Source organism: Pezoporus flaviventris, unplaced genomic scaffold (assembly GCF_033815535.1).
Source record: "Pezoporus flaviventris isolate CSIRO_AGI_PZ_B2104156 unplaced genomic scaffold, CSIRO_AGI_Pfla_v1 ptg000041l, whole genome shotgun sequence".
Taxonomy (NCBI): domain Eukaryota; kingdom Metazoa; phylum Chordata; class Aves; order Psittaciformes; family Psittacidae; genus Pezoporus; species Pezoporus flaviventris.
Genome location: NW_026892589.1, coordinates 12,552,193 through 12,575,797, shown reverse-complemented (window position 1 = coordinate 12,575,797; position 23,605 = coordinate 12,552,193). Strand labels below are relative to the sequence as shown.

General features: G+C 44.1%; 1 protein-coding gene across 8 annotated transcripts in view; it reads left to right on the top strand.

Moving 5' to 3' along the window:
• Positions 1-23,605, top strand: part of KDM2B (lysine demethylase 2B) — a 122,674-nt gene that overhangs the window by 11,256 nt on the left and 87,813 nt on the right. For 7 of the 8 annotated variants that reach the window (XM_061466279.1, XM_061466278.1, XM_061466283.1 and 4 more), the window contains 3 exons: positions 656-800; positions 3,891-3,969; positions 9,744-9,790. In XM_061466279.1, coding sequence (XP_061322263.1) covers positions 656-800; positions 3,891-3,969; positions 9,744-9,790 — 271 coding nt within the window. Of the gene's footprint in view, positions 1-321; positions 460-655; positions 801-3,890; positions 3,970-9,743; positions 9,791-23,605 lie in introns of those variants that run through there. The other variant, XM_061466281.1, reaches the window with a different exon arrangement.

Sequence of the window (23,605 nt, the reverse complement as noted above, 5' to 3'; positions counted from 1 at the left end):
CCTGCCCCTCGCCGCGGAGGTGAACGGAGGGTGCGGAGTGGGGCGGGGGCTGCGCATCCATCGCGGCGTTCCATAGATTTTTAAATCGCGGCTTCCGGTGTGACTATGGAAACACGGGGATTATGTAAATCCCGAAACCGGGATGCCGTGCCTGGGATTAAATGATTCACACCCCCTCACCCCCCCCCCCCCCCCATTCCCTTCCCTGGGAAATCGCCTTGTATTCACGTGCAGAAATAACAATATTAATAAAAACAACCCGGCCGCTGACGAGCATTGGCCGCCGCTAACGGGGGGTTTAACGGGACCGCCTCGGTGCCGTGGCCGTGACTTTCGGGCGAGAGCCGCCGGCCTTCCGCTCGCCCCGAGCCGGCTGCTCCGGCTCCGCGGCCCCCGCGCTGGTTCCCGCAGCCAAACACCTGTTATCCGGGTCTAGTTCCGTGCCGCGGGATGGAAAAGGTTGTGCACGCAGCTGGAATTGCATGTTTGGGTTCAGGTTTTGTTCAGTCTGTGTCTTGCCACCTTAATTATTTCCTCCCAGAGCTGTTTATCAGCTCGGCTGCACGATGCATGCGCTTTCCTCTCATTTATTTTCCTCCTTTCTCCCCCCCCCCCCCCCCCGGACAATGTGTTTATGTTTTGTTTTGTTTTCTAGCGCTCCATTGGCAGAAGGCGGTACGATGAGAACGAGGATCTCTCGGACGTGGAGGAAATTGTCAGCATCAGGAGTTTCAATTTGGAAGAGAAATTAAAGAGCAAACTGTATCACGGGGATTTCGTGCATGCCATGGACGGGAAAGGTAACTGCCGGGCCGGGGCCGGAGCTACCCCCGCCCCGCTCCACTCCGCTCCTCTCGCGGAGCCTCCACGTGTAGTTCCGCGCCTGGGTTCGTATTTCGCGCCCGCGCCCCCTGCCCGGGGATCCGGTGACGACGCCGGGGGGCGGCTGCTGCTGCACCGGGGCCTTGCAGCCCGCCCTGCCATGGGGCTACCCCGGGTGTGCCCGTTACCCCCGGTCCTGCACCCGCAGAGCGGTTGTTGCCCCGGCACGGTGCTGGGCAGGCGGCGTGGATCCGCCGCTGCCGTGACCCCGCGCACCGCTGGGATGCTCAGGAATTAGGTCCTGGCAAAGGACACGCTGCACCCCCAGGCCCCCGCGTCGCCGGAGGCGATTCCCGCTCCTCCTCCGCTCTGGCTGAATCCTTTTGCGAAAGGATGTAAAGGGTGTTCGCCTGGGTCGGAACCTTTAAAGTCAATCACTTTGTGTTCCTATCATGCGTTAAAGGATAACGTGATTTGGTTTGCTTAGGTGACTTAAATTACGGAGCGGTGGCAAAGGCAGCGTGGTTGCCTGGCAGGAAGGGAAACGGGAGAGCTCTGCCCGGGAATCAAATGGGACTGAGAGGTTTGCAGGTCACCGTTATTTACTGCAGCCTTGCCGACAAGGCTCCTGATTCCCAGATGGTCTTCACCAAAACTCGGCCTTCCTGAGGGCTTTCTCAGGCAAGAGGAGTCGTGTTTGTAATCCTCCTGCAATGGCTCTAACGGGGGAGCCACTAATCTAGTTTAGAAAATTTCCTTTTTTCCCTTAGGCTTCGTTTTGCATGAGCATTTTAAGCTCCTTTTAGAAAAGTTAATGTGGTGGAGAAATTAAATACCTATCTCACTGAGGAAGGTATTTGTTTAGGAGATAAGCTCAACCCTGACCCCTCTTCCTCCAAACAAAACACAAACACCTATTTTTTTGAGCTGGAAAATGTTAATTAATTTTCCAGAAAATGATGGATTTCTACCCTCACCTTCCAAATACTCAGTGTTTGCCATTGCTACACTAACTGTAGTACAACCCATAGTTTCCCTCTCTCAGCAGCTCTGGTATCTTTGGGTTGCCTTCTCCTTTCTAGGGAGCTTGAAAATAAATGAGTGTCTTTTGTTAGTTTGTTGTGGTCTGGGTCTGCTTTGTTCAGTCCCACAAGGGATTTAGGCGCTTTGTTGGGGCATTAGAAGAAAGGCTCTGCCTTCCTACTTGCTCTGCCTTGAGTTTTACTATTGGTTTATTTTTATATCCAAGAGTTGAATCTAGGCACAACGGTGACAGTGGTTAGTAAGAATGAAACAGTTTGTGTGCACACATGGAATTGGTTGAGCCATAGATTCATTTATTTTCATTTCCCAGATTCTTGTTTTATTTTTTCATGATAACTCTTGATGTATTTTGTTGCTAGGAATGTGGTTGGAGGCTTTTTCCTCGAGGTGCTGCCAGGCAGTGGTGTGATTTTTGGCTTCAATGCAGTTTGTCAGAGCTACTTGTTCCCTACAGCTGCCTCTGCTTCTTCCTCCCAGCTTCTTCTTAATGTTTGTTGACTTTCTGACTTGGATGAGTGTCCTTAAGAAAATATCTGTGGTTTATTTATTTGCTTACCTAGAGGCAGTAGTTTAATGCCTCTGGGAAAGGAAGACTTCTCTAGTACAGAAGTATTTATTTGGTAACCTTAGTTAATTGGAGGATTCAATTACACTTATTTTGAGACTAGTAGCAATAAAGTTGCCATCATTTTAATGGTTTCGTAAATGGATAATTACAGTGCTCTGATTTGCTAACTCTAAGTAGGAATATTATATCCCTACTTGTCGTAATTGCTAACTGAATACAGCAAAGAAAAAGTTGTAAAAATAGAGGGAAATACATCTGCGGGAGTGGAAGCTGAGCCTCTGTGTCCCCTGTTTCTGTCAGTATGGGTTCTGTAATAGAGCAAACCACTGCTACAAGCTCAGGTCTGAGGTTCTCATCTCTCCCAGGAAGTTTGCATGTTGCTGGCTGAATCTTGGGGAAGTTAAACTACTTGTGTGTATCTGAATATACTACATAAAGTGTGTGGTGTATTTCACACAATGTAGTGTATTTTGAAGTGCTAGAGAGTCAGGCAGTGTTTTCCATTTTAAGGTAGCGTATGGATGCTATAGAAAAGTCATTTTTTTCCTGTAGGAATGTGGGAATAGCAGAACCATAGAAACATACATGGCCACTGCAGGAATTCCTCTTCTCTCTGTGGCACAAGGCTCCAAAGGGAGTGTGGGGTTTTGTAGGCGCAGCTCACCCAAATCGCTGCCTTGTAACTTCCTCTCTAATCCCCAAATCGCTGCCATTGTATCAGATGGTTGCATAAAGAAATCCCCAGGCAAGGCCAGTTCTGCCTAATCCTCACAGTGCAGCAACAAGGTGATACTGGGCAGTGTTAAGACAACACATTTATGTTTAATTTTCAGTTTGATTGTGTGACTCCCACCCAAAATTGTTTATTTTCCACTGTCTTCCCAAGTGTCCGAAAGCTGTCTAAGATTCCTATCAGCTCCTGCAGTTTTTGAGTAACTAAAAAGTACTTTGTGGGAAATTAGAGTAACCCTCACATAAAAAGAGAGTTCTGTGTTCACACCATCAGGGCATTCTGCTCTACACAGATAATGCTCACATGGCTTTCTCCTAAACAGAAATGTACACCTTAAAATACATAAACTTCAGTAATCAGTTTAAACTACACATTTGCCCCCAAAGAACCAGGCTGATGTGCAGTCATTTCATTATCTGTTAAACTGTTAATTTGGTATTTCATTGAGTGTTTCACCCCAGACCTTAATTGACAGACTCTGAGTGGATTCTGTTTTCTGTGCATCAGTGCACAGGAAAAATGGTGAGCAGCTGGGAGAGCATTGTCTGTCATCTGGTTTCCGCTTTGGCCCTAAAATATGCATTCTCTTTCTATTTTCCTTTAACTGGTAGTGGAGTTCTTTGGTGAGAAAAGGGAAATGGGGAGTGTTTTGAGGAAATGGAACGTGAGGTGCTAAGGCTGTTGTAATTGATGTTGGATTTTTTTTATCCATTATTCCAACAGATTTTACTTTTGAGTACGTGCAAAGAGAAGCTCTCAGAGTTCCCCTCATCTTCAGAAATAAGGATGGACTGGGAATTAAGTAAGTTACAACCAAGTCTTGATTAATAAATGCTTTTATAAAATAACCATTATGCTTTCCACTTGTATGTGGTATTTCTTTTGATGATCTCAAAATGCATTGCAATTAGTGAGACTGTCAGCACCCTGGAGAAGAGGAATGATTATTTTCCGCTTATAAACAAGCAGATAATGAGGCCCCTAAAAGTTAAGTGCAGACGGTGTGGTACTACACAATCAAAACCAACTCACTGATGAAAGTTAGGAACAGAATTCAAAGGTTCCTGTATCAAATCCAGGCTGGAATGACACAAGAGCCTGTCTTCAATTTTTGACTTCTCAATTGTTTTGTGTGTTACAGGTGGAATGTCTAATGGTGCCTGTCGCTTTCCATGATAATTGCTCTCTTCAGAATCTTACAGCTTTGTAAATATTCAATTATGTCTGGTTAAAACGTGGCATTATTAGAATCTTTTTGAGGTTGTGTTTTGTTAATATCCAGTCATAAAGGAGTTGGTATTTTAATAAGAGAATCCTGCAGGTTTCTTTGTAGAAGTGACCGTGTCTAAGGGCGAAATATTACAATGATACACTATCAGCCACACAATCCACAGTTTAGATAAATGGTCCTTGATGGCTTTGGAAATTAGGTCTTTGTAACTGATTAGATCTGAAAGACAGAAAATGGATTTTCTGAAAGCATAATTACTTTGCTCAGTTTCAGCTGAAACAGCTCAAAGTTTAGGGCACTGAGGAGTCCCTCTTACTTAATTAAAAAGAATCAAGGTACCCCAGTATAACTTGTGGAGAGGAAGAGAAGAAACAGTGTTTGGGGTATTTGACAGCAGTGCGTCCTTCTGCCATAACAGCAAATAGGAGCTGATGTGATGCTTTTCATGATCTAGTAAAACTGGTTTATGTGTTGAACTAAGAAGCACTTACAGGCACTCAGGAGTAGTTACAGTGATGTTTATGTTGTTGTACTGGGATATGTTTTTCCTTAGGACTTAGAGCTCATCCTGCAGACACAAACATTACTGGGCTTCAGCTCTTGAAGTGCTGTAGATGTTGCACAAGATCCTTCACAAACTTATCTTGTGTTTCGGTGTCCATAGGCACAAGGTGTGAAATCTGCTGCTTCTTGAGAGCTTCAGCCTTCTGTAGTGAGGCAGCTGTAGATATTTCAGCACTCAGATCTCAGCTCACACATTACCATTTGTTTCCCTATTGTTCCTGTGCCCAAAATTTGGAGAGCTGCCGCCCAGGACTCCCCTCAGCTTGGTTAGCTGTGTGCTTTCATTGAAGCCTCCAGATGTGATATTGACTTTGGAGAGTGGCCTTTGGTCTTTCTTGATCCAGGGATTGAGAGACTCCTCAAGCTAAAGGGAGCATGTAGTGAGTAGTTTGGGGTTTTGTGTCGTGTGTTGGCTTGTTTTTCTTCAAGATGTGTTGCTTTTAGATGCATTTCGAGTCAGCATTCCTATTTGTCTTCCTTCTTGGAAGCCACCGGTGGTGTTTGTTAAGACCTTGAAGAAGGGGAGGGTTTGGCTGTGTACCTGCCCCATTTTAGGTTCTATGCCATGTGTACAGACAGGCCAGGTTGTATCTGCTGCTGTGTTTTACTGCGGCAGAAAAAGTGGCCTCGAATGCTGATGTGTATGTACACATAGCATGAATCCATGTATAGATGACCACATCTCAGAGATCACCGTTGAAAATCATGTACTTTTGTAAGGATTAGCAAAGTAGTCAAATAGATAGTTTTGGGATGTGTTGGAAGTGAAGGAGCAGCAAGGCTGGATGCTGTATCCCTTCATTTCTAGTTGGAGATCTGCAGCTCTGGCAGTTAGGATAAAGCATCTTTTGAATTCTGAACTGTGTTGCGATGTGGTGGAAGAAGAGTGAATGTTAATCCACAGCGAGAGTTTGGGAGTCACTTACCTGACTCTCTGTCACACGCTAATGCTTTGGATAGTGAAGGAGAAATATGCATTTCATTTGCTGTGATGAGCAGCCCAGCTGGACTAGCCAAATTCTCAGTTTCCTACTGACTGCTTGTGTCTTTCTCATCCTATTCTGACATGCTTCCTCCTCTCTAGGGCTGTTTCCCTTTCTCCCTTTTATAAACCATCCACACATCATGTGCCACTTCTTCCTCCAGCTGGAATTCTCTGTTAGGAGAAGAGAGTGAAAATACTGAAGCGTTTTATTTCTCTTCTTCTAAGGACATTTTTGATGAATTAGTATGATGTAAGAGCAAATTCTGTCTGATACAGGAGCTTTGGATGGTTCCTGCATGGAATCAGTTGAATTCTCCATTTCACAGTTAACTGGGTGAATTGTTTCTGTATTTCCATTCTGTGCTGAATCACTGCATACTGGCTGCTCAGGGGGATTCAAACATGAGACTTTGTAGCTCAGACATCTTTTATAGACCATTCTAATATTTTTCATTTAAATGAGCATGACTTACTTGTTTGAAATGATGTTGTAAAGGAATTGTAGGCACTTGGGCATAAATGCCACTAGAGCGAGAGAAGGCTGGAAACCCAGTTTATGTGTATTTTAAATGACAGAAGTGAAATGCATCAGCAGACTTCCCTATTTGGCACTCTGCGGGAGAACGTGATTTAATTTTATTTACATTTCCACTTCTTACATGTATCTGTCACAAGTAGCTGACATGTAATATAGGAATTGTGTGGATACATAAAATCTGTGTGTGAGATCAGAGCAATATTGACACCTGCATAACTGATCCAAAACATAGAGGACCTTTTGTCTCATCATCCTGACATGTACTGCTTGAATTAAGGAGTGTCATAGCCTCTGTATTCCTTCACTAGAGCAAGACTAGACAGCTTGCCTCTGGATAAGAGTCACTTGCTGATGAGACTCAGGAACCACTTCAGCCTCTGAAGGACATTCTTTTCTAGCGCTGCCGTCTTGTGCAGAGGGGGTCATGTGTGTCATGATACCGTAGATGAGGTAATCCACATGCATGTAGGGTGACTTCTGAGACACAGTGGTCTGTAAAAGATATGATACAAGATGATTTTTAGACTTGTGACGTTCTGAACAACTGATGATTTACAGCTTCTACTCCTGTTTGCTGTGAAGCAGTCAGCTTGCATGTCTGTGCCTGGCAGATGTACAGAGCATAGCTGAACCGTTTGGTTACTGTGCTTGGAGATGCTCTGAAATGCCAAGAAATGAGATGAATGGGGACAGATTACACTGATACTTTGAAAATTGCTTTTCCTTATATTTGTGACCATCATGAGCTGTGACTGTGGCTGGGAGCAGGGAAGTCCACTTGAGATCTCTTAGCAGAAGAGGAGCTGCTTTTCTTGGAGGGTTGTTTGCCTATTTCCAGGGTTGTAACTCGGAGAGAGGATGCTGTTTAGAGAGATGACTCTCTTAGCTGAACAGTGGTCATCTTGCATAGTACTGTGGTTAATCAGCTATGTCTGCCAGCCAGAGTTCATCCTCATTAGGATCTGAATAGGAGGCTTCTTTAAACATTTACTAAGACGCAGGTTTGCACCCAGTGCACACCAAAGCCTTTGCATTTCTTTCCTATTTGAGGCAGCATGGTTTGTACATAACAAAATGCTGAAAATCTCAAATGTAGTCAGTCGTATTTCGGTGTGAAGTCACCCTGCTGTGCTATTCTTCACCTACATTTTATGACATATGAAATCTTTGGAAGCATTCAGAGTGTTTTTACACAAGATACGTTTGCCTGAAAATTGCATAACAGTGAGGGGAAAAAAATGTCTCAATTCTTGCATTGTTGGTATTCTGGATTTATATGCAGAAAACCAAATCAACACTTACTGCTCAGTGTAAGATTGGTGACTTATTTTGCCATCATAGGGCTGAAGCAAACCAGGCCTAAATGTGTAAGACTGTGGCAGTTATACTGGGGGGGGGGGGGGGGGGGCGAGGGGACTAGAGGTTTAAAGCTGGAGTCATTTATGGTCTCAGCAGCCAGCAGAATGGGTTTGAATTAAAGGTGGGCTTCCCAAGGTGCACCAAGTACAGAATGGGTTCTTGTACTTGAAACTTGCTGTGTTCAAGCCTGAGATTCTTCCCTGGGAGTGTCTTTTGCTAATGTATTATACATCCTGAGACTGCAGAGAAGAAAAAGGTTATGCCAAGTGTGCTCTCCAAAGAGCTACCCATGTAATTTCATTGTTAGGATTGGTTTCTTCCAGTTTGAGTAGTGTTTATTGCTGGATTTGCTTGTATGCATCTGGCTTAGGGTCATCATTTATCTTGGTCACAGTAATCTTGTCTTGATTTTACTTTGATTTGTGCAGATGTGGAAAAGATTGCCATAGAACTGTAATTGTTCTACGTGTCTGACCCAGAATACAGGCAAGCTGTGTCATCTGAAGATAAGCCTTGCATGTTCTGCTCGCCCACAAATAGTTCCTCCTTCCCCTACTTCTGACTTTCTAGTGCTTAGAAAAGAAAGATGAGCTCTGAATGAACCCTGAAGGTCAGTAGATTCAGGCTGTTTCGTTCCAGCAAGGGAGTGAATTCCAAAGCTGTGGGGCCCTTGAGCTAAATGCAAAGATGTGAGGGTTGGCAAAGAATTAACAAAAGAGATTGTCCAGCCTCCGCATCCCACCGGAGGAAAGTGATAAGGATGAAAGAGAGTGGACAAACAGAATCTGGCAAATGGTCCTCAAGTTACATGCAAGGCAGCTGATGCATTTTTTAACTTACCTTTTAGTATTTTCTTAAGAGTAAAAACTGCTCTAAAAGTTTGCCTCTGGGCTGGATCGTTCTGATTTCTAACTGGATTATGTCAAAAGTCCTTTATGACCAGAAGCAAGTTGTTTATCTCCATCCAGGGCAGTATAAGAGGGACATAGCACCAACTGGCAGGTCCTAGAGGGCTGGTTTGTGTTCCAATTCCTTCGTCAGGTTTTGTATGATGTGGTGGGAAATGCTGTCAGGAAGAGGAAGTCAGGCAGCTTTAAAACCCCACCACTGGTTTTGTTCTCTTTCTCAGTCCAGTCTGTCTGTTGTAGAATTCCTACCTGACACTTAAACCTCACTCATTTGAGGTACTGGGTTATTGTCTAATTACATTAAACCCTAATCCAGTGCCTGGTAGAAGGGATTGCATAAATGCATCAACATGGGCAAACCAATTATGCTGCTATTTAATTTAGCTCTACATTAGTTCAGATTGAATTGACCAACGATTTCCTTATTCACCCAATACAGCCAGGTTGTCTTCTGCCTGATGAGGAAGTTTGGAATAGGCATGAAAACAAATGGGCTTTAATTCATTATTTTTTATATGGTATTTCCAAGCAGTGAATCCAACCTGTGCTGATGGGACTTTGAATAAATTGTTTTTCTGCTCTATGCCTCACTTTGTATCCACTGGCAAATGAGTTGATGTTCACCTCAGGGGATACACGTGAGGCACCACCAGTTGCAAACCACTCAGCAGAGCCAAGCTATACAGGTTTAGAATTGTATTGAGATCGCCCCCAAACCTTTCCTTTCCTCCCACTCCAGTGCCGTTAGTGCTTGAAAAGACACTTCTCTTTCATTAGGAGTAGAGAAACTTTTGTACACTTACCAGTGCAAAGATGTTATGTATGCCATTAAAACTTGCACTGTCCACACTTCAGAGAGGCCTTGCTTGATTCCACCTACTGCATTGCAGACAAAGGGCACTATACATTTATTTCTCTTTTATTATGGTAAAGAAAGTGTACCCATACTTATCCTGACAGTATTTAACATTGCTTTCTTTGCTAATTACAGAATGCCTGACCCGGATTTCACCGTCAGAGATGTGAAGCTATTAGTGGGTAAGTTATTTTGAATGCGCTGGATTAACTCCATACAGAACAGAATTGCTTTGAAATACTTGTCCAGTTGTGTTTGTAGACATTTGTGATAACTCTCAGAACCCAGGAGAAGGCATGGAGAAGCAATTTGTAAATGAAAAAGGCTGGGAGAACACTCATTAGTCCTTGTGCTGCCTGGACCCTGAGCTCATGCTGGATAATTGCCTAGTTGAAAGAGAGGGAATGCTTTTGCTCTTAACAGGTGTCCTACATACACTTTTGTGATCCTGGAAAGCAGCAGCTCTATTGATCGAATTCCCATTTTTTTTTTCTTTAACTGTTGTAGAGCATCTGTTTGCTAAAGGTATGATTGGAGCTGTATCACCTTGTGCCTGTGCTCCCCCAACAGCCTTTATCAGTGTCAGGTCAGTGTTTTGAGGGAAGGCTGTGAGAGAGACTGAGCACAAAGCTTTATGAACTGCCTGTCTTTGTGCTAAGACACAAACCAGAGGAGTGGTGACTGTAATCATCAAGTGTTTCCTAGCAATTTCTGCAAGAGAAATTCTTTTTTGACTCTAAGAAAAGCTACATTTTGAGTAGGAGATTTGTGCTGTGTGTGTCTTTGAAACCTGCTTTTCCTGAAGATGGATGTGTTATTCACTGTTTGTCTGAAATCCTTACTGAATAGTGATACTGAGCTCTGTGAAGCCGTCGCTGTGGAGCTGGCTGAGGTTTGGATGTGGTAGCTGCAGTCCTTCACTGAGGCTTTTAACTGCATTCTTGCTGGTTAGAATTTACCTGTGTTGTGGCAGGAGTTAAAGCTTTTAAAATAGCCCAGTTGCTTCATTCTGAAAGACAAACTTTAGAAAATGGCTCTGGAGTTTAATGATGAATGGGAATATCAGGTCTGGAAAAGATGTAAAGGAAAACAAGGGAGAGGAACTTGTGCCTCATTTCTGCTCACTTGGGGTTATCTGCGGGAGAGGGGTTATCTCTTAACCTTCCTTCACAAACAAAACCTGGCAATGTTGCTTGATTTATGGCCATTTATAAGGGTTAAAAAAGCCCCAGACCTCTTTGGCAGAAAATTCTAGGGAAGTGGGATGAGAAATGCTATTTCAGTTGGTCAATCTGCAGTTAAATTAGGTAATAGGAGGGTATTTGAAGTGAGAAATGTTACTGATGTGCTAAATACCAGAGTGTAGGTACAAAATCTCTCCTTTTGCTGCGGAGGAGCCTTGTCATTGCCTGGACCCTGTTTGAAATGTTCTGTGAGTTTGTTCCTTAGCTAATGAACTGCCGTTTCTGTGCTGAAGTCCAGGGCCTGACTTTGAGATGTTTTGGAACAGTGTGGTGTTGCATAACAACATTGTTTTTCCTGTGTAACAGTCAAAGTGTGGGAGTTGCATTTCCTCAAGATTGATGTCCTATGGAGGACTGGGGGGGGTGGAGATTCCTGTGTACAGGGCCAGGATATTTGTCAATAAATTTAGGTTTATAAAACAATAGAGCAGAAATACCACTTTGAGATTACCTTTAATGTAAACGTGTGTCTCTCACAGCTGCTTCAGCAATCCATGAATGTGTTCTTGGCCAGGTACTGAACCTCATGGGTCTTCTTATATTGTGTTTGGGCAAAAAGCCCTTTGGAGTCATTGTACTGAGCCTGTGATGTTGTCAAGACCATTGTCACTTGCTCTTTTTTTTTTTAATACAGTTGATGATTTATGGCAGCACAGGTGGAAACTTTGATTCAGAAGGTCTAAAATATTTGGGAAATGGACTGTAAATTATACCTGAAAGTCGTGGTTCTTATGGCAAATCATTTCTGTCACTGTGGGATTTGTGCTGTGTGTAACAGCCACGTTGACACTGAGAGGACATGGGGCAGTTGCTGTCTCTGTGCCAAACATCTAAATTACCTACTAATGACTTCAGGAAACACTGGTGAGCAATTTCCCTATTGCATATCATTGCTGATATATATGTTGCACACACAATCACAGAAACCTAGGATGGTTTGGATTGGAAAGGATGTTAAAGCTCATCCAATTCCACCTTCTGCCATGAGCAGGGACACCTTCCACTAGGCCAGGTTGGTCCAAGCTGGCCTTGAACACTTCCAGGACAGTCTAAGGTTCAAATAAAGCAGATGAAAAGTCTTGTTTTATTAGTATGTCCTGTGAATTATCCCTGCTTTGTTTAGGTGGACTCCTCAGATCTTGCCTGAACCTCCAGGAATCTTCTGCCTTTCTGAAGCCCCATGTTTTCCAAACTTATCCAAGGCCTTGCTGAACCTGGGAAGGGGATGATGTTTTGTGAATGTGAAAAGGAATGATCATAACTCTGCATCTGAATGTGTGTGGGAGTTGAGAGAGAACATAGCTCAAAAAATGTTGTGTTCTGTGCAAGCTTATTGGGTTTTTGGTGCTCATCGTTACAGTGTGCTGGTGCTGTTTAAACCCATCATTTGTTCTCTTTTCAAATCAGGGAAACATATTTGTTGTAGACCATTTCAAAGTGAAGGGCTGGGTTTTTCCAAAGCACATCAATTCCATAGGAAGCCACTGAGCCTTTGGTCTCGAGTTATGCTGAAATCTTCCTTGCAGTTTTTCTAACATGATTGTTCTGTCATCTCCATATTTGAGTACCTGTAAGTCACAAGGAAATAACAATTGGTAGCCTGGTTCGTTTCATCTCCCTTGGAAAGCTCTAGTCTGTGGCAATAATAATGAGAAAAGAAAGGTGGGGGGTTTGTTACTTGTTTGTGATTACTTGGGTTTAGGTGTCTATTTTTATAGTGTTTCATCAGACTTCCAAGGAAACATTGCCATTGCTGGTGCTAATTGTGTAACAAATGCAGGTACCCGCTGTGATTTAGTCTGGTGATGTTTATGACCTGGTGCTTACGACTTACATGTTAGTGTGCATGAATGTGCACCAGTGTGTGATGTGTTGGATGAAACACTTCTCCTGTAGGTGGCTTTACTTTAAAGAACAAACACTTTAAACTGCACGGTTGGAACCATGGTTATAAGTAGACTCCTACCTTCATATGAAAGATATCCTGGGTACTCTTTAAACCTGAGACAGTGGATTAATTTCAGCAGCTGGAATTTGTCTGATCTCTGAAATGGCTGTGAGCCAAGAAGATGAATGGAGAAGTTGAGAGGAATTAGTGGCCTGCTTAGGAACTTGAGACCACTCTTGAAAGAAGAAAAACTGTTGTAATTTAATAACTGTTAAGCTTTGTAATTTCATTGTCTAAGGTAGATTTGCTTGATACTTCTGAAGGAGCGAATGTTACTGTTATCCCTTGATAAGGTGATTTCAGATTTGATTAAGAGGGTCATTGGCCCTCTTAACATCTCCTTAAACATCTGCCACGTCTGCAGTAAAGTTTGAGGAGTGCTGTTCTGCAGGCTCCTTATTTTTCACTCTTGGCATGCCATGCTGCCATATGGGTGGCGGTAGTGTAAGCATATGGGCTACTTAAAACCCAAGTGCACAGCAGTAGCCAGTAAATATCGGGGCTTTGTTTTATCCCAGAACTTTCTGCACATTTGCAGTTGTTGTCTTTAAATCTGCACAGCCTCTTATGTCCTTGCTCCTTTCTTTCTGTCAGTGAAGTGGTAAGTGCTGGGGCAGCACAATAGCTTTTAACTTGGTTTTCCTCACTGTGATTCTGAGTGACTGCTCATGCCCAGGATGGGCAGCTATACAGAGTGTGTCTATTTCCCAGTTCTCTTGTGTTGGCTTCTTCTGCCAACAGTGCTTTCTGCATGGGGAGGTATCTGTTGTAGATAGGCAGGAAAGAAAGTGTTTTTCCCAGATGCCTGCTTGACTCTCTGCACACACATACCTGTGTGAGTGCTTTATGCCAGAGAACAAATGAAGTACACTTGCCTAGGTTAACCTAGGATTGAGCAAAGAGAAAGGTGACTGCCTTGCTCAGCAATCCAGGGCTTCTGTGGTGGCTGTTGACCATCTCTAGCCTTTGCTGCTCCTGTATTCAATGACTGAATGCAGTCATTTGTCGTAGTCTTTGATGTCAGAAAGCCAAAGCACACCGCATTCCAGTTTTTCATTTGTTTGATTTTTGTCTTGATATTATTCTTCACTGACATCATATAGTGTGAAGAAGGAAGCACTGGGTAGTTTTGGAAGCTATGAGCCGTGTAAAGGAGGGAGAAAGAGGAACCATCCAGGGATGTGTGCCCCAGTCTACCAGTCTGAGCTCTTTTCTCTTTTTGCTTACTTCTTTTTAGTGGTTTGCTTGGGTCAGCACTGATTGAATTTAAAAGAGTATCTGCTTTTCTGGGGCATCTGCACTGTCTCACCCTTTGACTTGTAATGGATGTCTGCACTGCCTTTGTCCTCCTGGGTTGTCACAGCAGCTCCCTGGGTAGGTGTGGAGTCCCTGCACAAGCACAGTGTCTGTATCCAAACGGTAATGGCCAGTCTGGGTGCATTTGCTTTGATTTGTTATTTTTAGCTGTCCTCTCTCCAGTTTGCTTGCCACAGCCTGGCAGTCTGTTGCCATTGAATCCCAGCTTCTACACTCAGACCTAAATAAACTGAATAAACCACTAAATAAACCACAGCGGTGCTGCTGGGTCTGTAATGTGTGTCACCTCCTCTATCTGTGGGCTGGTGGTGCTCTGGGTGCCAGGATATGTGTTCTACACCCCCAAAGTCAACCTAGCAGTCCTGGCTAATGGCGAAAGGGGCGATTTCCAAACACGCTGAGGATTGTAAGGAAGAAAAGAGACTTTCAGTGCTTGTGATCCCTGGGCTGAAGAGGTTAAAGTTGTGACCACAGCGGTCACTTCTGTAGGATCAGCAGCATTGTTATGTGGAATTCAGCATGCCAAGTCGGGCATTGTATCAGTGGGAACAGTGCAAGTACAGGACTTAGACTATTCATGGGGTGGTCTAACAACTGACACCAACTCACTGTTTGATTTTATTTAACCAAATCACTAGGGGTTTATTTATAGAATTAAGTATAGGAGCAGTGAAGAATGTATCATCAGTCATGCTGTATCATGTATTTTTGTTATTAAACTCTGATGCTGTAGATTTGACTGGCCATGATGCTTACACAGAAAATGATTGGTTCCCTTCATTTAGTTCTTGTATTCACAGCCTGAAAAGCTTTGGTGGTTTTGTCTTGTATAAAGGATTCAAGTAAAGTTGAAAGCAGCAAAGCTTTTAATTGTGATAAAATTAGTGCATTCAGGTATGGCAGCAAAAAGTAAACATGGCAAAGCTCTGAACACTGTTGCAGAGTGCAGTCTTCATCTGGCCCAAGGAGATGAAGCACAGGGTGGGACCTAATGGATCATTTCAGTATTTGATTTCTGTGATTCTGTCAAATCTTTAAAGCCCTGGTGGGAGGCTTTGATCTCCAAGGCAAAGGGTGAAAGGAGAACCAAGGGTCTGTGTACCCTGTTGCTTTCTTTGCTGGGAATAGCCGGAGAGATACCTGATTATTGGTGGGTTTTGCCTTCTCATTAGAAAGACCAAAAGAACAGGAACTGAGCCAGAAGTTTCAGTTGCAAATTGAGTGTTTAAAGAAATAAGTGTGGAGGTCCCTGCCTTGACTCTGAGTTTATAATCAGTGGAGAAAGATAACAGAATCAACTGCATCATCAAATCCCAGATGTTTGCAAGGGAAAAGCCCTATAAATAGGGGGAGTTGGCCCTGCAAGTACAGGTCTGCCTTCCCTTGTGTTGGAGGAGATGCTGTGTGCCATCAGACATCTGCTCATGGGTTCTTCACTAAGTGAACAAGATGTTGAGGACTCAGTTGTACCGCATTGAAGTGAGCAGCTGAGCTGTCTGTACCATCAGTGGAAGCAGTTAGACGTGCAGAGTATTTCACTGGCTGTTGAGGGTTTGTCACAAGGGAGAGACCTAAGCAAGCTTCCTGAAGTTGGGCACTGCAACATTTTGCTCTTTGTAGGAATAACTGCAATTCCACAGTGTAATGGCACACAAGAAATAGTGTGGCAACACATTCAGTTGGGACAGAAAGGATTACTGGAATGTAACAGCCTTAAATTGTGTGGGGCTCTGTTTCTTTTATCTGTCTATATTTTGTCCTGTTAAATACATATGCTGCTGTAATCCCCAGGAGCTGCAGCTAAAGTGGGAACATATATGTCAGGTACTTCATGAAAGATGAGAACCACCTTAATCCATGCTCCTAGAAGTAGGTAATAATGAAAAGGGAGCATAAAGAGACACAAATGTTACAGGTAATGATTATTCTGGGTTTATGAAATGTGAGTTTATATATATTAAAAGATGTACATACATCTATAGATGCATATGTATACATCTGTGTAAATTCCACTTAGTACTGAATGGAGAATCATGAAGGGGTGTCTCCACAGAAGAGAACACTGGTGGCAGTGACTGCAGATCAGGTGGGTAAAGGCAGGAGGAAGGGCAGAGCCCATGTAAAACATTCCCTTTACGTTAACATACACTTCTTGCGGTGTGTTAGCACAGTGGTTCCCAGCTGGCTTGGCAAATGTGTTCAGCTTTCTGTTAGTAACTACTCCAAGAAGCTGAAAGCAAAAGCAAACCAGGTAACTGCCTCTGAGTAACTGCTTCCTGGTGGTTCTTTGGTTCATTCCTCCTGCCTGTTTGCTCCCCCTCTCAGATGGATCTGCTCTGAAATGGTATCATGGTTGAATTCACAGCAAACTACAAAGCGAGTCGAGAGGCTCGTAGTGTGGTCCATGGGCAAGTAGGGGAAATTTTGTCTTAATCACTGTACAGTTCTCCATCCTCTGAAAGAAAATTAGCCCTGCAGATACAAAAGGAGGACAAAGCAGCCACACACGGCCCTTCGGGAAACCTTCCATCATCTCTGCTCAATAGGGACCTGGTGTGGCTGTTTCTATAGAGCAGCACTCCCTTTGTTTCAAGGAAGTTGTGAAATTGGAGCTGGAGAGGAGTTGGGGGGAAGGCTCGTTAGAGAAACACTGTTCTAAGGAGTGCTTCCCAAAATTAAACCAGCCTCTTCAAAGGAAGTGCAAAAGTTTGCCCTCAGACTTGCATCGACCTCTTGATTAAGATGTATGGTTCTCCCCCTGCACGGGGATTTGTCCTGTGAATGGGAATGCCACGTTTGGAAGAGCAGAAGAGCTGAGTCAGTCATTAGCTGCTGGGTCTCCAGGAGTCCTGTGTGGAGGGATATTGAGGCAGCAGTGAGGGCTTTGCTCTGTTCCCAGTGTCCAAATCATTGATACTCCAAAACACAGCGGACCAGGCTTTTTAGGGGAGAGGATTCAACACTGACCTTATGGGAGGGGAGGTACTTGTATGAAATATTTCCATTCATTGTAAGATTTCTCCTCTTGCTGCTTACCTTTGGGGTTTTTTTTGTGCCCCATGGTGCGATCTGTGCCTGGCTTGCTCTTTGGGCTCTGCTTTTCCCTTTTTCATGGATGCAGGACTGTTGGAGGATTAGCCAAAATTGAGTTAATGAAAGCATTCTCATTGTTCCCGTGGTGTGGCAGGCCAATGTCTGAGTAGTTTTGTAGAAAACAACTTGTGAACAGCCTGTGAGGATTCAGACTGAGGGTCCTCAGTCTCTGGATCCTGCAAGTCACACCCTAAATTCATCAAGGGATTTGGATCCACAGGGGGATACATCTCTGTGATACCTGAGAGAGGAGCAAGGGGATCCAAGAGCACTTTGCAGACAGGAGATAGGGATGGCTCCTTGCAGGATGAGGTTGAGCTTGGATTTTCCTCACAAGGGACTAAAATAACTGCATGCCAGTGCAATTCCCATTAATCTGAGGGTACAAACCCAAAACCTGTGCTTTAAGGGAGCTGAGGTACGTACCTGGCTGCAGGGGAAAAGCGAAGATCGGTAAGCAGTGTATGTCAGGTTGTCTCAGATGTTGTAAGGCTATTGCAGTTATAGCAACATGTCTGAGATCCAGTCTAAAGGAGAACAAACTGTTCCTCCATCATGTTGTGTTGTGGCCATAACCTGTTTGAAAATCTCCCACTATTCTTTAAAACCACTTTGTTTTTTAAATGCAAGTTCCAAATGTCCCTGCAGTCACTGCTGGGGCTGCCAACGTGCTTCACGTCTGAAGCTGCTCTGTGGTTGGGAAAGCTGCTAAGTGAGACCTCAATGAAAATCAGCAAATAAGTATTGCTACTGCAAGTGATACCTCCCAAGTTCCTGTAAGCGAGGATGGAGTCAAACCAATGGGGTTTTTATCAGCAGAGGGGTTATAAGTACTGTGGGTGTGAGCTGGCCACACTTTGAGCTGTTGCAGTTCCTTCTAAATGTGCCAAGTACGAAGAAGAAACATGGGCAATATAAAAACAAAGAAGAAAAGCAGTGTTGACTTATCGAAGTGATGCGGTCCAGTTCTGTCTTGCAGGTTTCTCTGTTCCAAGTTCAGCACTGAAGACTTCCTGGCTCATCCTTTGTCCTTGTCTTTTTAACTTTCTTTTCCCTTGAGCGACCTCTCCTGTTTCCTCTGTATCCCTCTTTCTTTGGTTTGGCTACTCTACTGTATAGACCTCACTTTACTCCCTAATCTCCTAGTGGTTTATGAGCAGGTACAGATCAATCCTTCCAGACTCAAGCAAGGATACTCTTCCCAACCATGAGCCAATAATGATAGGGAGATCAGCATACTTTGCTGTAAGCAGGACACTTGACAGGTAGGTTTGTGTTTGTTTCTCATGGAAACTATTAGTTCTTTGTGTGACACCAGTGGATCAGACAATGTAGTATGCCTTCTGAGCTGTTCCTCTCTCTGCACCCTGTTTGCTCAGGGCTGGGAGGAATGGAAGAGTTCTGGAGCTGCACCGTGTTCTCTCCTAGGCAGGATTAAAATTGGAAACTTCAGAGTTTCTGAATGGATTTTCTTGAAGTGAAGGTTCCATCAGTGATTTCCCTACAGTCTGAGGCCTCTGCCTAATTTGTTGGAAATTGGAACGCTTTGTAGCAGCTCTAAAGCAGCCCTTTGGGACTTTGGCGTCCACAGGTATCAGGCAGAGCAGTGCACGAATGAAGTGCAAATCTCTCTGTATTAAAAGTGGGGTATTGAAGACTTCCAGAGGATGTCGCTTCACTTAACCCACACTGGGTTTGTGCCCCTTAAATAGCCTCTTGTTCAAGAAGAAAAGCTCCAGTCTGCAACCTTGGAAGGGGATGTTAGGGCTGCGGTTTGGTGTCCCTGAACATTCCCCACAGCAGCTCCTGCTGCTGGATGCACGTCCCTTCCCCTGAAGCTGTGGAACTGTGCTGAGGAGCAGGCAGAGAGCTGGCCCTGCTTAAAAACATTATTTAAGCCTCACTGGTTTCTGGAGTATTGGTGACCAGTTTGTGTCATGACACCAGGCCCTAGGGCAGAGAGAGGTTAAAACTTACCCAGTGTTCCAATAGACTGGAAACAGAAACTTGTCCCTCTGATTCCAGTCCTGCTCTCTGGTGCCAGGCTCATCTTTTTGTCATCTAAAATGCCAGTTTTTGCTACTGCTGCCTATTATATGCTGGGTAAAGCATCTCTTGCCTATGCTACCCACTGCATCTAACAACTTGCTTGTTTTTGTCACACCAATGAAGTGTAAATTGGTGTCCTGTTCATTCTCTTTCTTCCTTCCCTACTTCTGGCATTGCTCTCCTGTCTCCTTCCTGTGCGCTGGCACGGGCTTTGCTCTCTTTTGCAGTAAGGTGGTTCAGAGAGTTGAACTGCAGAAAACTCAGTGTCCTCCTCCATAGCAGAGAGGTTGGGGGACATATAGATGTGTATATTTCTTAATGCTTGTTTAGCTCTCAGCACTAACCAATGCTGCGCGGACACACGATTGATGTAGCCTTCTACCTCTTGTCATGAGGTTCCCCTGAGGAGCTGTGCGTGAGAAGAGTGCCTGGTGAGTGAGCCTTGATCCATGATAATGTGCATAGAATAAACAAAAAGAAGGTATTTGATCCTCTCTCTTTATGCTTTTTGGGGGGAGCTCTTAGAAATAAAACTGAAGTATTACAATACTGAGTTGCCTATGTTTAGCATGTCCGCTGACTTGCCATTTTGGAAGTAGAACCAGTCCTATTTTTAGAGCTGAGCTTCCTGTCTGAGCTCTCTTTAAGTCTGTCCTTTGCTTAACACAGTCAAACTCTTTAAAAACAACCCCAACTTGGTTAAAGTGGGACAGTTTTGCTAAAAACAGTCATGTTGTGCCTGGATATAAACAGCAGAAAATGTGCTTTGAACGAGTGTTCTGATGAAAATTCAACCCCTCAAAGGAAGGTATTTCCATGATGTCAAAACATGAAAGTGAAACTGAACTGATGTGTTGATGTGGTCATGGTCATCTCAAAGCCTCTGTCTGCAAGTGGATGTAAAAAGGAGTTGTCCACGTGGGGGAATGAACCAGAGCAGCTATTTTAGAATAGCTCCCTGCAGACAAACTGTTCTTATGCAATCAGCATCGTCTGCTTTAACTCATCCATACTAGGAAAGAGAAGTCTATCTGGAGGAATAGCACCCAACATGCTGGCTATTGCATTGGAGCTGTTACGCTTTAGTATCATAATTTACTTTAATCCAAAATGACCTTCAAGTGTAGCTATCCCTTTACCTAAAAATATATATCAATATCTGCATGTTTGGAGGCCTGATGTAATCACAGCTATGTACATCTTGACGTGTCCTCATTAAAGTGTAGACACTAGGTGTGTGGTGGTGTTGCCAGCCCTGTATGGGACCAGTCTAGATGAAAAGAGAGCTGGAGGATTGCTGGTGGAATTCAGGCATTAACTGGTAACATGAATAGGAGTTGAGGCTCTTCTTCCATTTCCTAAGTGCCAAGTATCAGACGAATCAAGGCCATAGTGTTTCTCATTATGGGCTGCTGCTGACATTTCAGGAGGGCAGAAGGGCAAAGGGAAGAAGCATTCTATGGGGTGAAGCAGTCCTTCCCTCCCAGTTCTGGCTGTTCCATCCCTGCTTGTGCTGTTTCTTGATCCCGACATCCTTCTCCTTGTCCAGCTTTGGTGCATGCGCTACCCCTCAGTGAGCTGATCCAGCCCAGACTGTCAGCAAAAAACTAGAAAAACAGGAAAAGGAACATGTTTTCCTGCTATCTTTGGAATCCCCATTTGCTTGCCCCAAAGTTGGAGGAATGTTAGAGTCAAAGTGAGAGGTCAGAGCCTGCACAGCCAGGACAGGGGAGGTGAGACCTTTGAGGAGCAGGGAGCTTTTGAATCATCTCAGCCATGTCCCAGATCTTTCCTTGATGGTGAGGTGTGCTCCATCCCTGGGAGCTGGACCCTGGGTTGCAGGCTGGGCTTTGTCATGCATTGCCAGATGCCCCAGGCACAGCTACGCTCTTCTTTCCACTGTGGATATTACTGGTGGAGGCATAACAAAGTAGAGCTTGGAATTCACCATGTAAATAAGGTTGGAAACCCCAAAATTGTCCTTTCCTTGTTGGGGTGTTGTTCTGTGCCAGAGGCAGCTTCCCTAAAATGGGAATGGATTACACTGATTGAACCAATGCTCCTTTGAACTGCTATTGCCGGATTAACATGTCACTTAAAACCATTTAATTTCTATGGGATTTGCAGTGCCCAAAGATGCTCTTGACAGTGGAGAATGCAATTCTACTATAAAATGCTATTAATGTGAAATTATTTAGTTTTTATAACATTTTTCCTCTATTTTATCTGTTACTGTTAAATATATTTTATGTTCAGATGCTTTAGGAAACAGTCAATGGTCTTAAAACAGATTTGACAGATAAATAAAACATGAGATATTCAACAAAATTCTATCCCTTCCCACTTCCTTTACAACTTTTATTCGCTTTCTTTCTGTGCTTGTTCCTTGTGTGCCAGCTCTGTCTTTGCAGCTGCCTGGAGCATGCCTAGACTATAGGTTAATGCATTTGGATACTGTATAAAAATGTAAAGTCAAGCGTTTATTTGTATATGGATTTTCCCCCCCATGTGGTTTTCACTGGCTGAAGTTTCAAAGTCACTGAAAATTAGAGTTTGTTTTGGGTAGATGTAAGGATACAAATTGATTCTGTAGAATGTCACTAAACCCCATGATTTGTCCTGAGCCTCTTGCTTTAGTCCTGTGGTATTAAGGCTTAAGACTTTTTGCTGGCTTATGCTCTTCCTGTGGACATGCTTGAAATACTTTGCCTTTTGTTGCATGAAAACAACTGATACCATGGGCTATTGCAGTTTGGCAGGTTTATACCGAATGATAAAGCTGCAGGCACCAAAGAGGGGGAAAGGTACACGTCAGGTCCTGCTGGCTTTACATCTCCATGAGAAGGAAGTAATTTAGCCCGCCGAAAAGGCTGCACTGTGTAGCCAGTGTGGGGTGTGCTGGGGAGCTGTGGGGCAGATACCTGGGTGAGGGGTGTAATGAGGAAAGGAGCTGGATGGCTTGGGCACCTTCCACTAGAGCAGCTTGCTCCAAGCCCGTGTCCAACCTGGCCTTGAGCACTGCCAGAGATGGGGCAGCCACAGCTTCTCTGGGCACCCTGTGCCAGCGCCTCAGCACCCTCACAGGGAAGAGCTTCTGCCTAAGAGCTCATCTCAGTCTCCCCTCTGCCAGGTTAAAGCCATTCCCCTTGGCCTGTCCCTGCAGGCCCTTTTCCAAAGCACCTCTCCAGGTTTCTTGTAGCCCCTTTAGGCACTCTAAGCTGCTCTAAGGTCTTCCCTGAGTCTTCTCCAGGCTGAACAAGTGTTGGAGCTGGACTCTTGTTTCCCTCTGTTCTTCTGTGCCCTCTTGTGGATCTGGGAGCCATGGTATTGGTCCATGTCAGTGTATTGGTATGTGTCTGTCTTAACTTAGCTTGTTCTTACCCTGGGTCTGAAATGCAAGGAATGTTGTGAATAGCTCCACTTACTCTGATCCACGTCCCCTGCCAGTTAGTATGGGATAGCATAATGGTCTCCTGTGGATAGTGGGAGAATATGTGCCTTCCAGATCTTTCCATGTCAGGGAATGGGATGTGCTACTTTGGAGTTTGGTAGCCTGGATAATGCAAGTCAGAAGCTGTAGGCAGTGACTCTGCTCAAATAATTTCTCCTCCAGATGTTCATTTCTATATAAAAATGAATGCTGTTGCAGCATACAGCGATATAATCTGTTAAAACCTTTACAGCATCTTCATCACTAGGCCTCTAATAAAGGGAACAGATATTGTGGGTATGCTGTTCCCTCCCTTCATTTTACTGTAGATTTTACTAATGTGTGGGCTGGAGTAACTTGATTGTTTTTAAGGTTTCAAATGAAGCACAGTTCTTAAGTAGCTCTTCCTGATTGATCTTGTTTTCCAGCTTACATCTCTGCAACTGATTCTATTCCACTTGTCAAAGGTGGCACAAGCTTGTTTCTTAGTTACTGTCTTTGTGATCCTTTGGGCATTTACTTGTGCTTGATAAGAAGCAGTAGAAGAGGGAGGATGTTTCTTCTTTAGGCTGTAAAATCCCCTCCAGCATCACCACTTTGCCTCTGAGTGACATCTGTTGCAGAAGAAACAGTGCCTCCTAATCCTGCGCTGTCCAGGTGTTCTCAAGTCCAGAGTTATATTGGAGAAAGATCCTGGGAAGCCAAGGATGCAGGGTGCACTGAAGCTTCTTCCCATGTCAGTAGTAAGAGATGCCCTTTGCCAGTTAGGGATCCAGGTGTGAGAAAAACAGCCCCTCAAATTACTCTTTAATTTGGAAGTCAAGAGACTATCAATTCAGATCTCAGCTCTTCTGCCCGTGATTGATAATCGTGTGCATTTAACAAACCTGCTATTGAACTGGGCCTCACGCTTTTA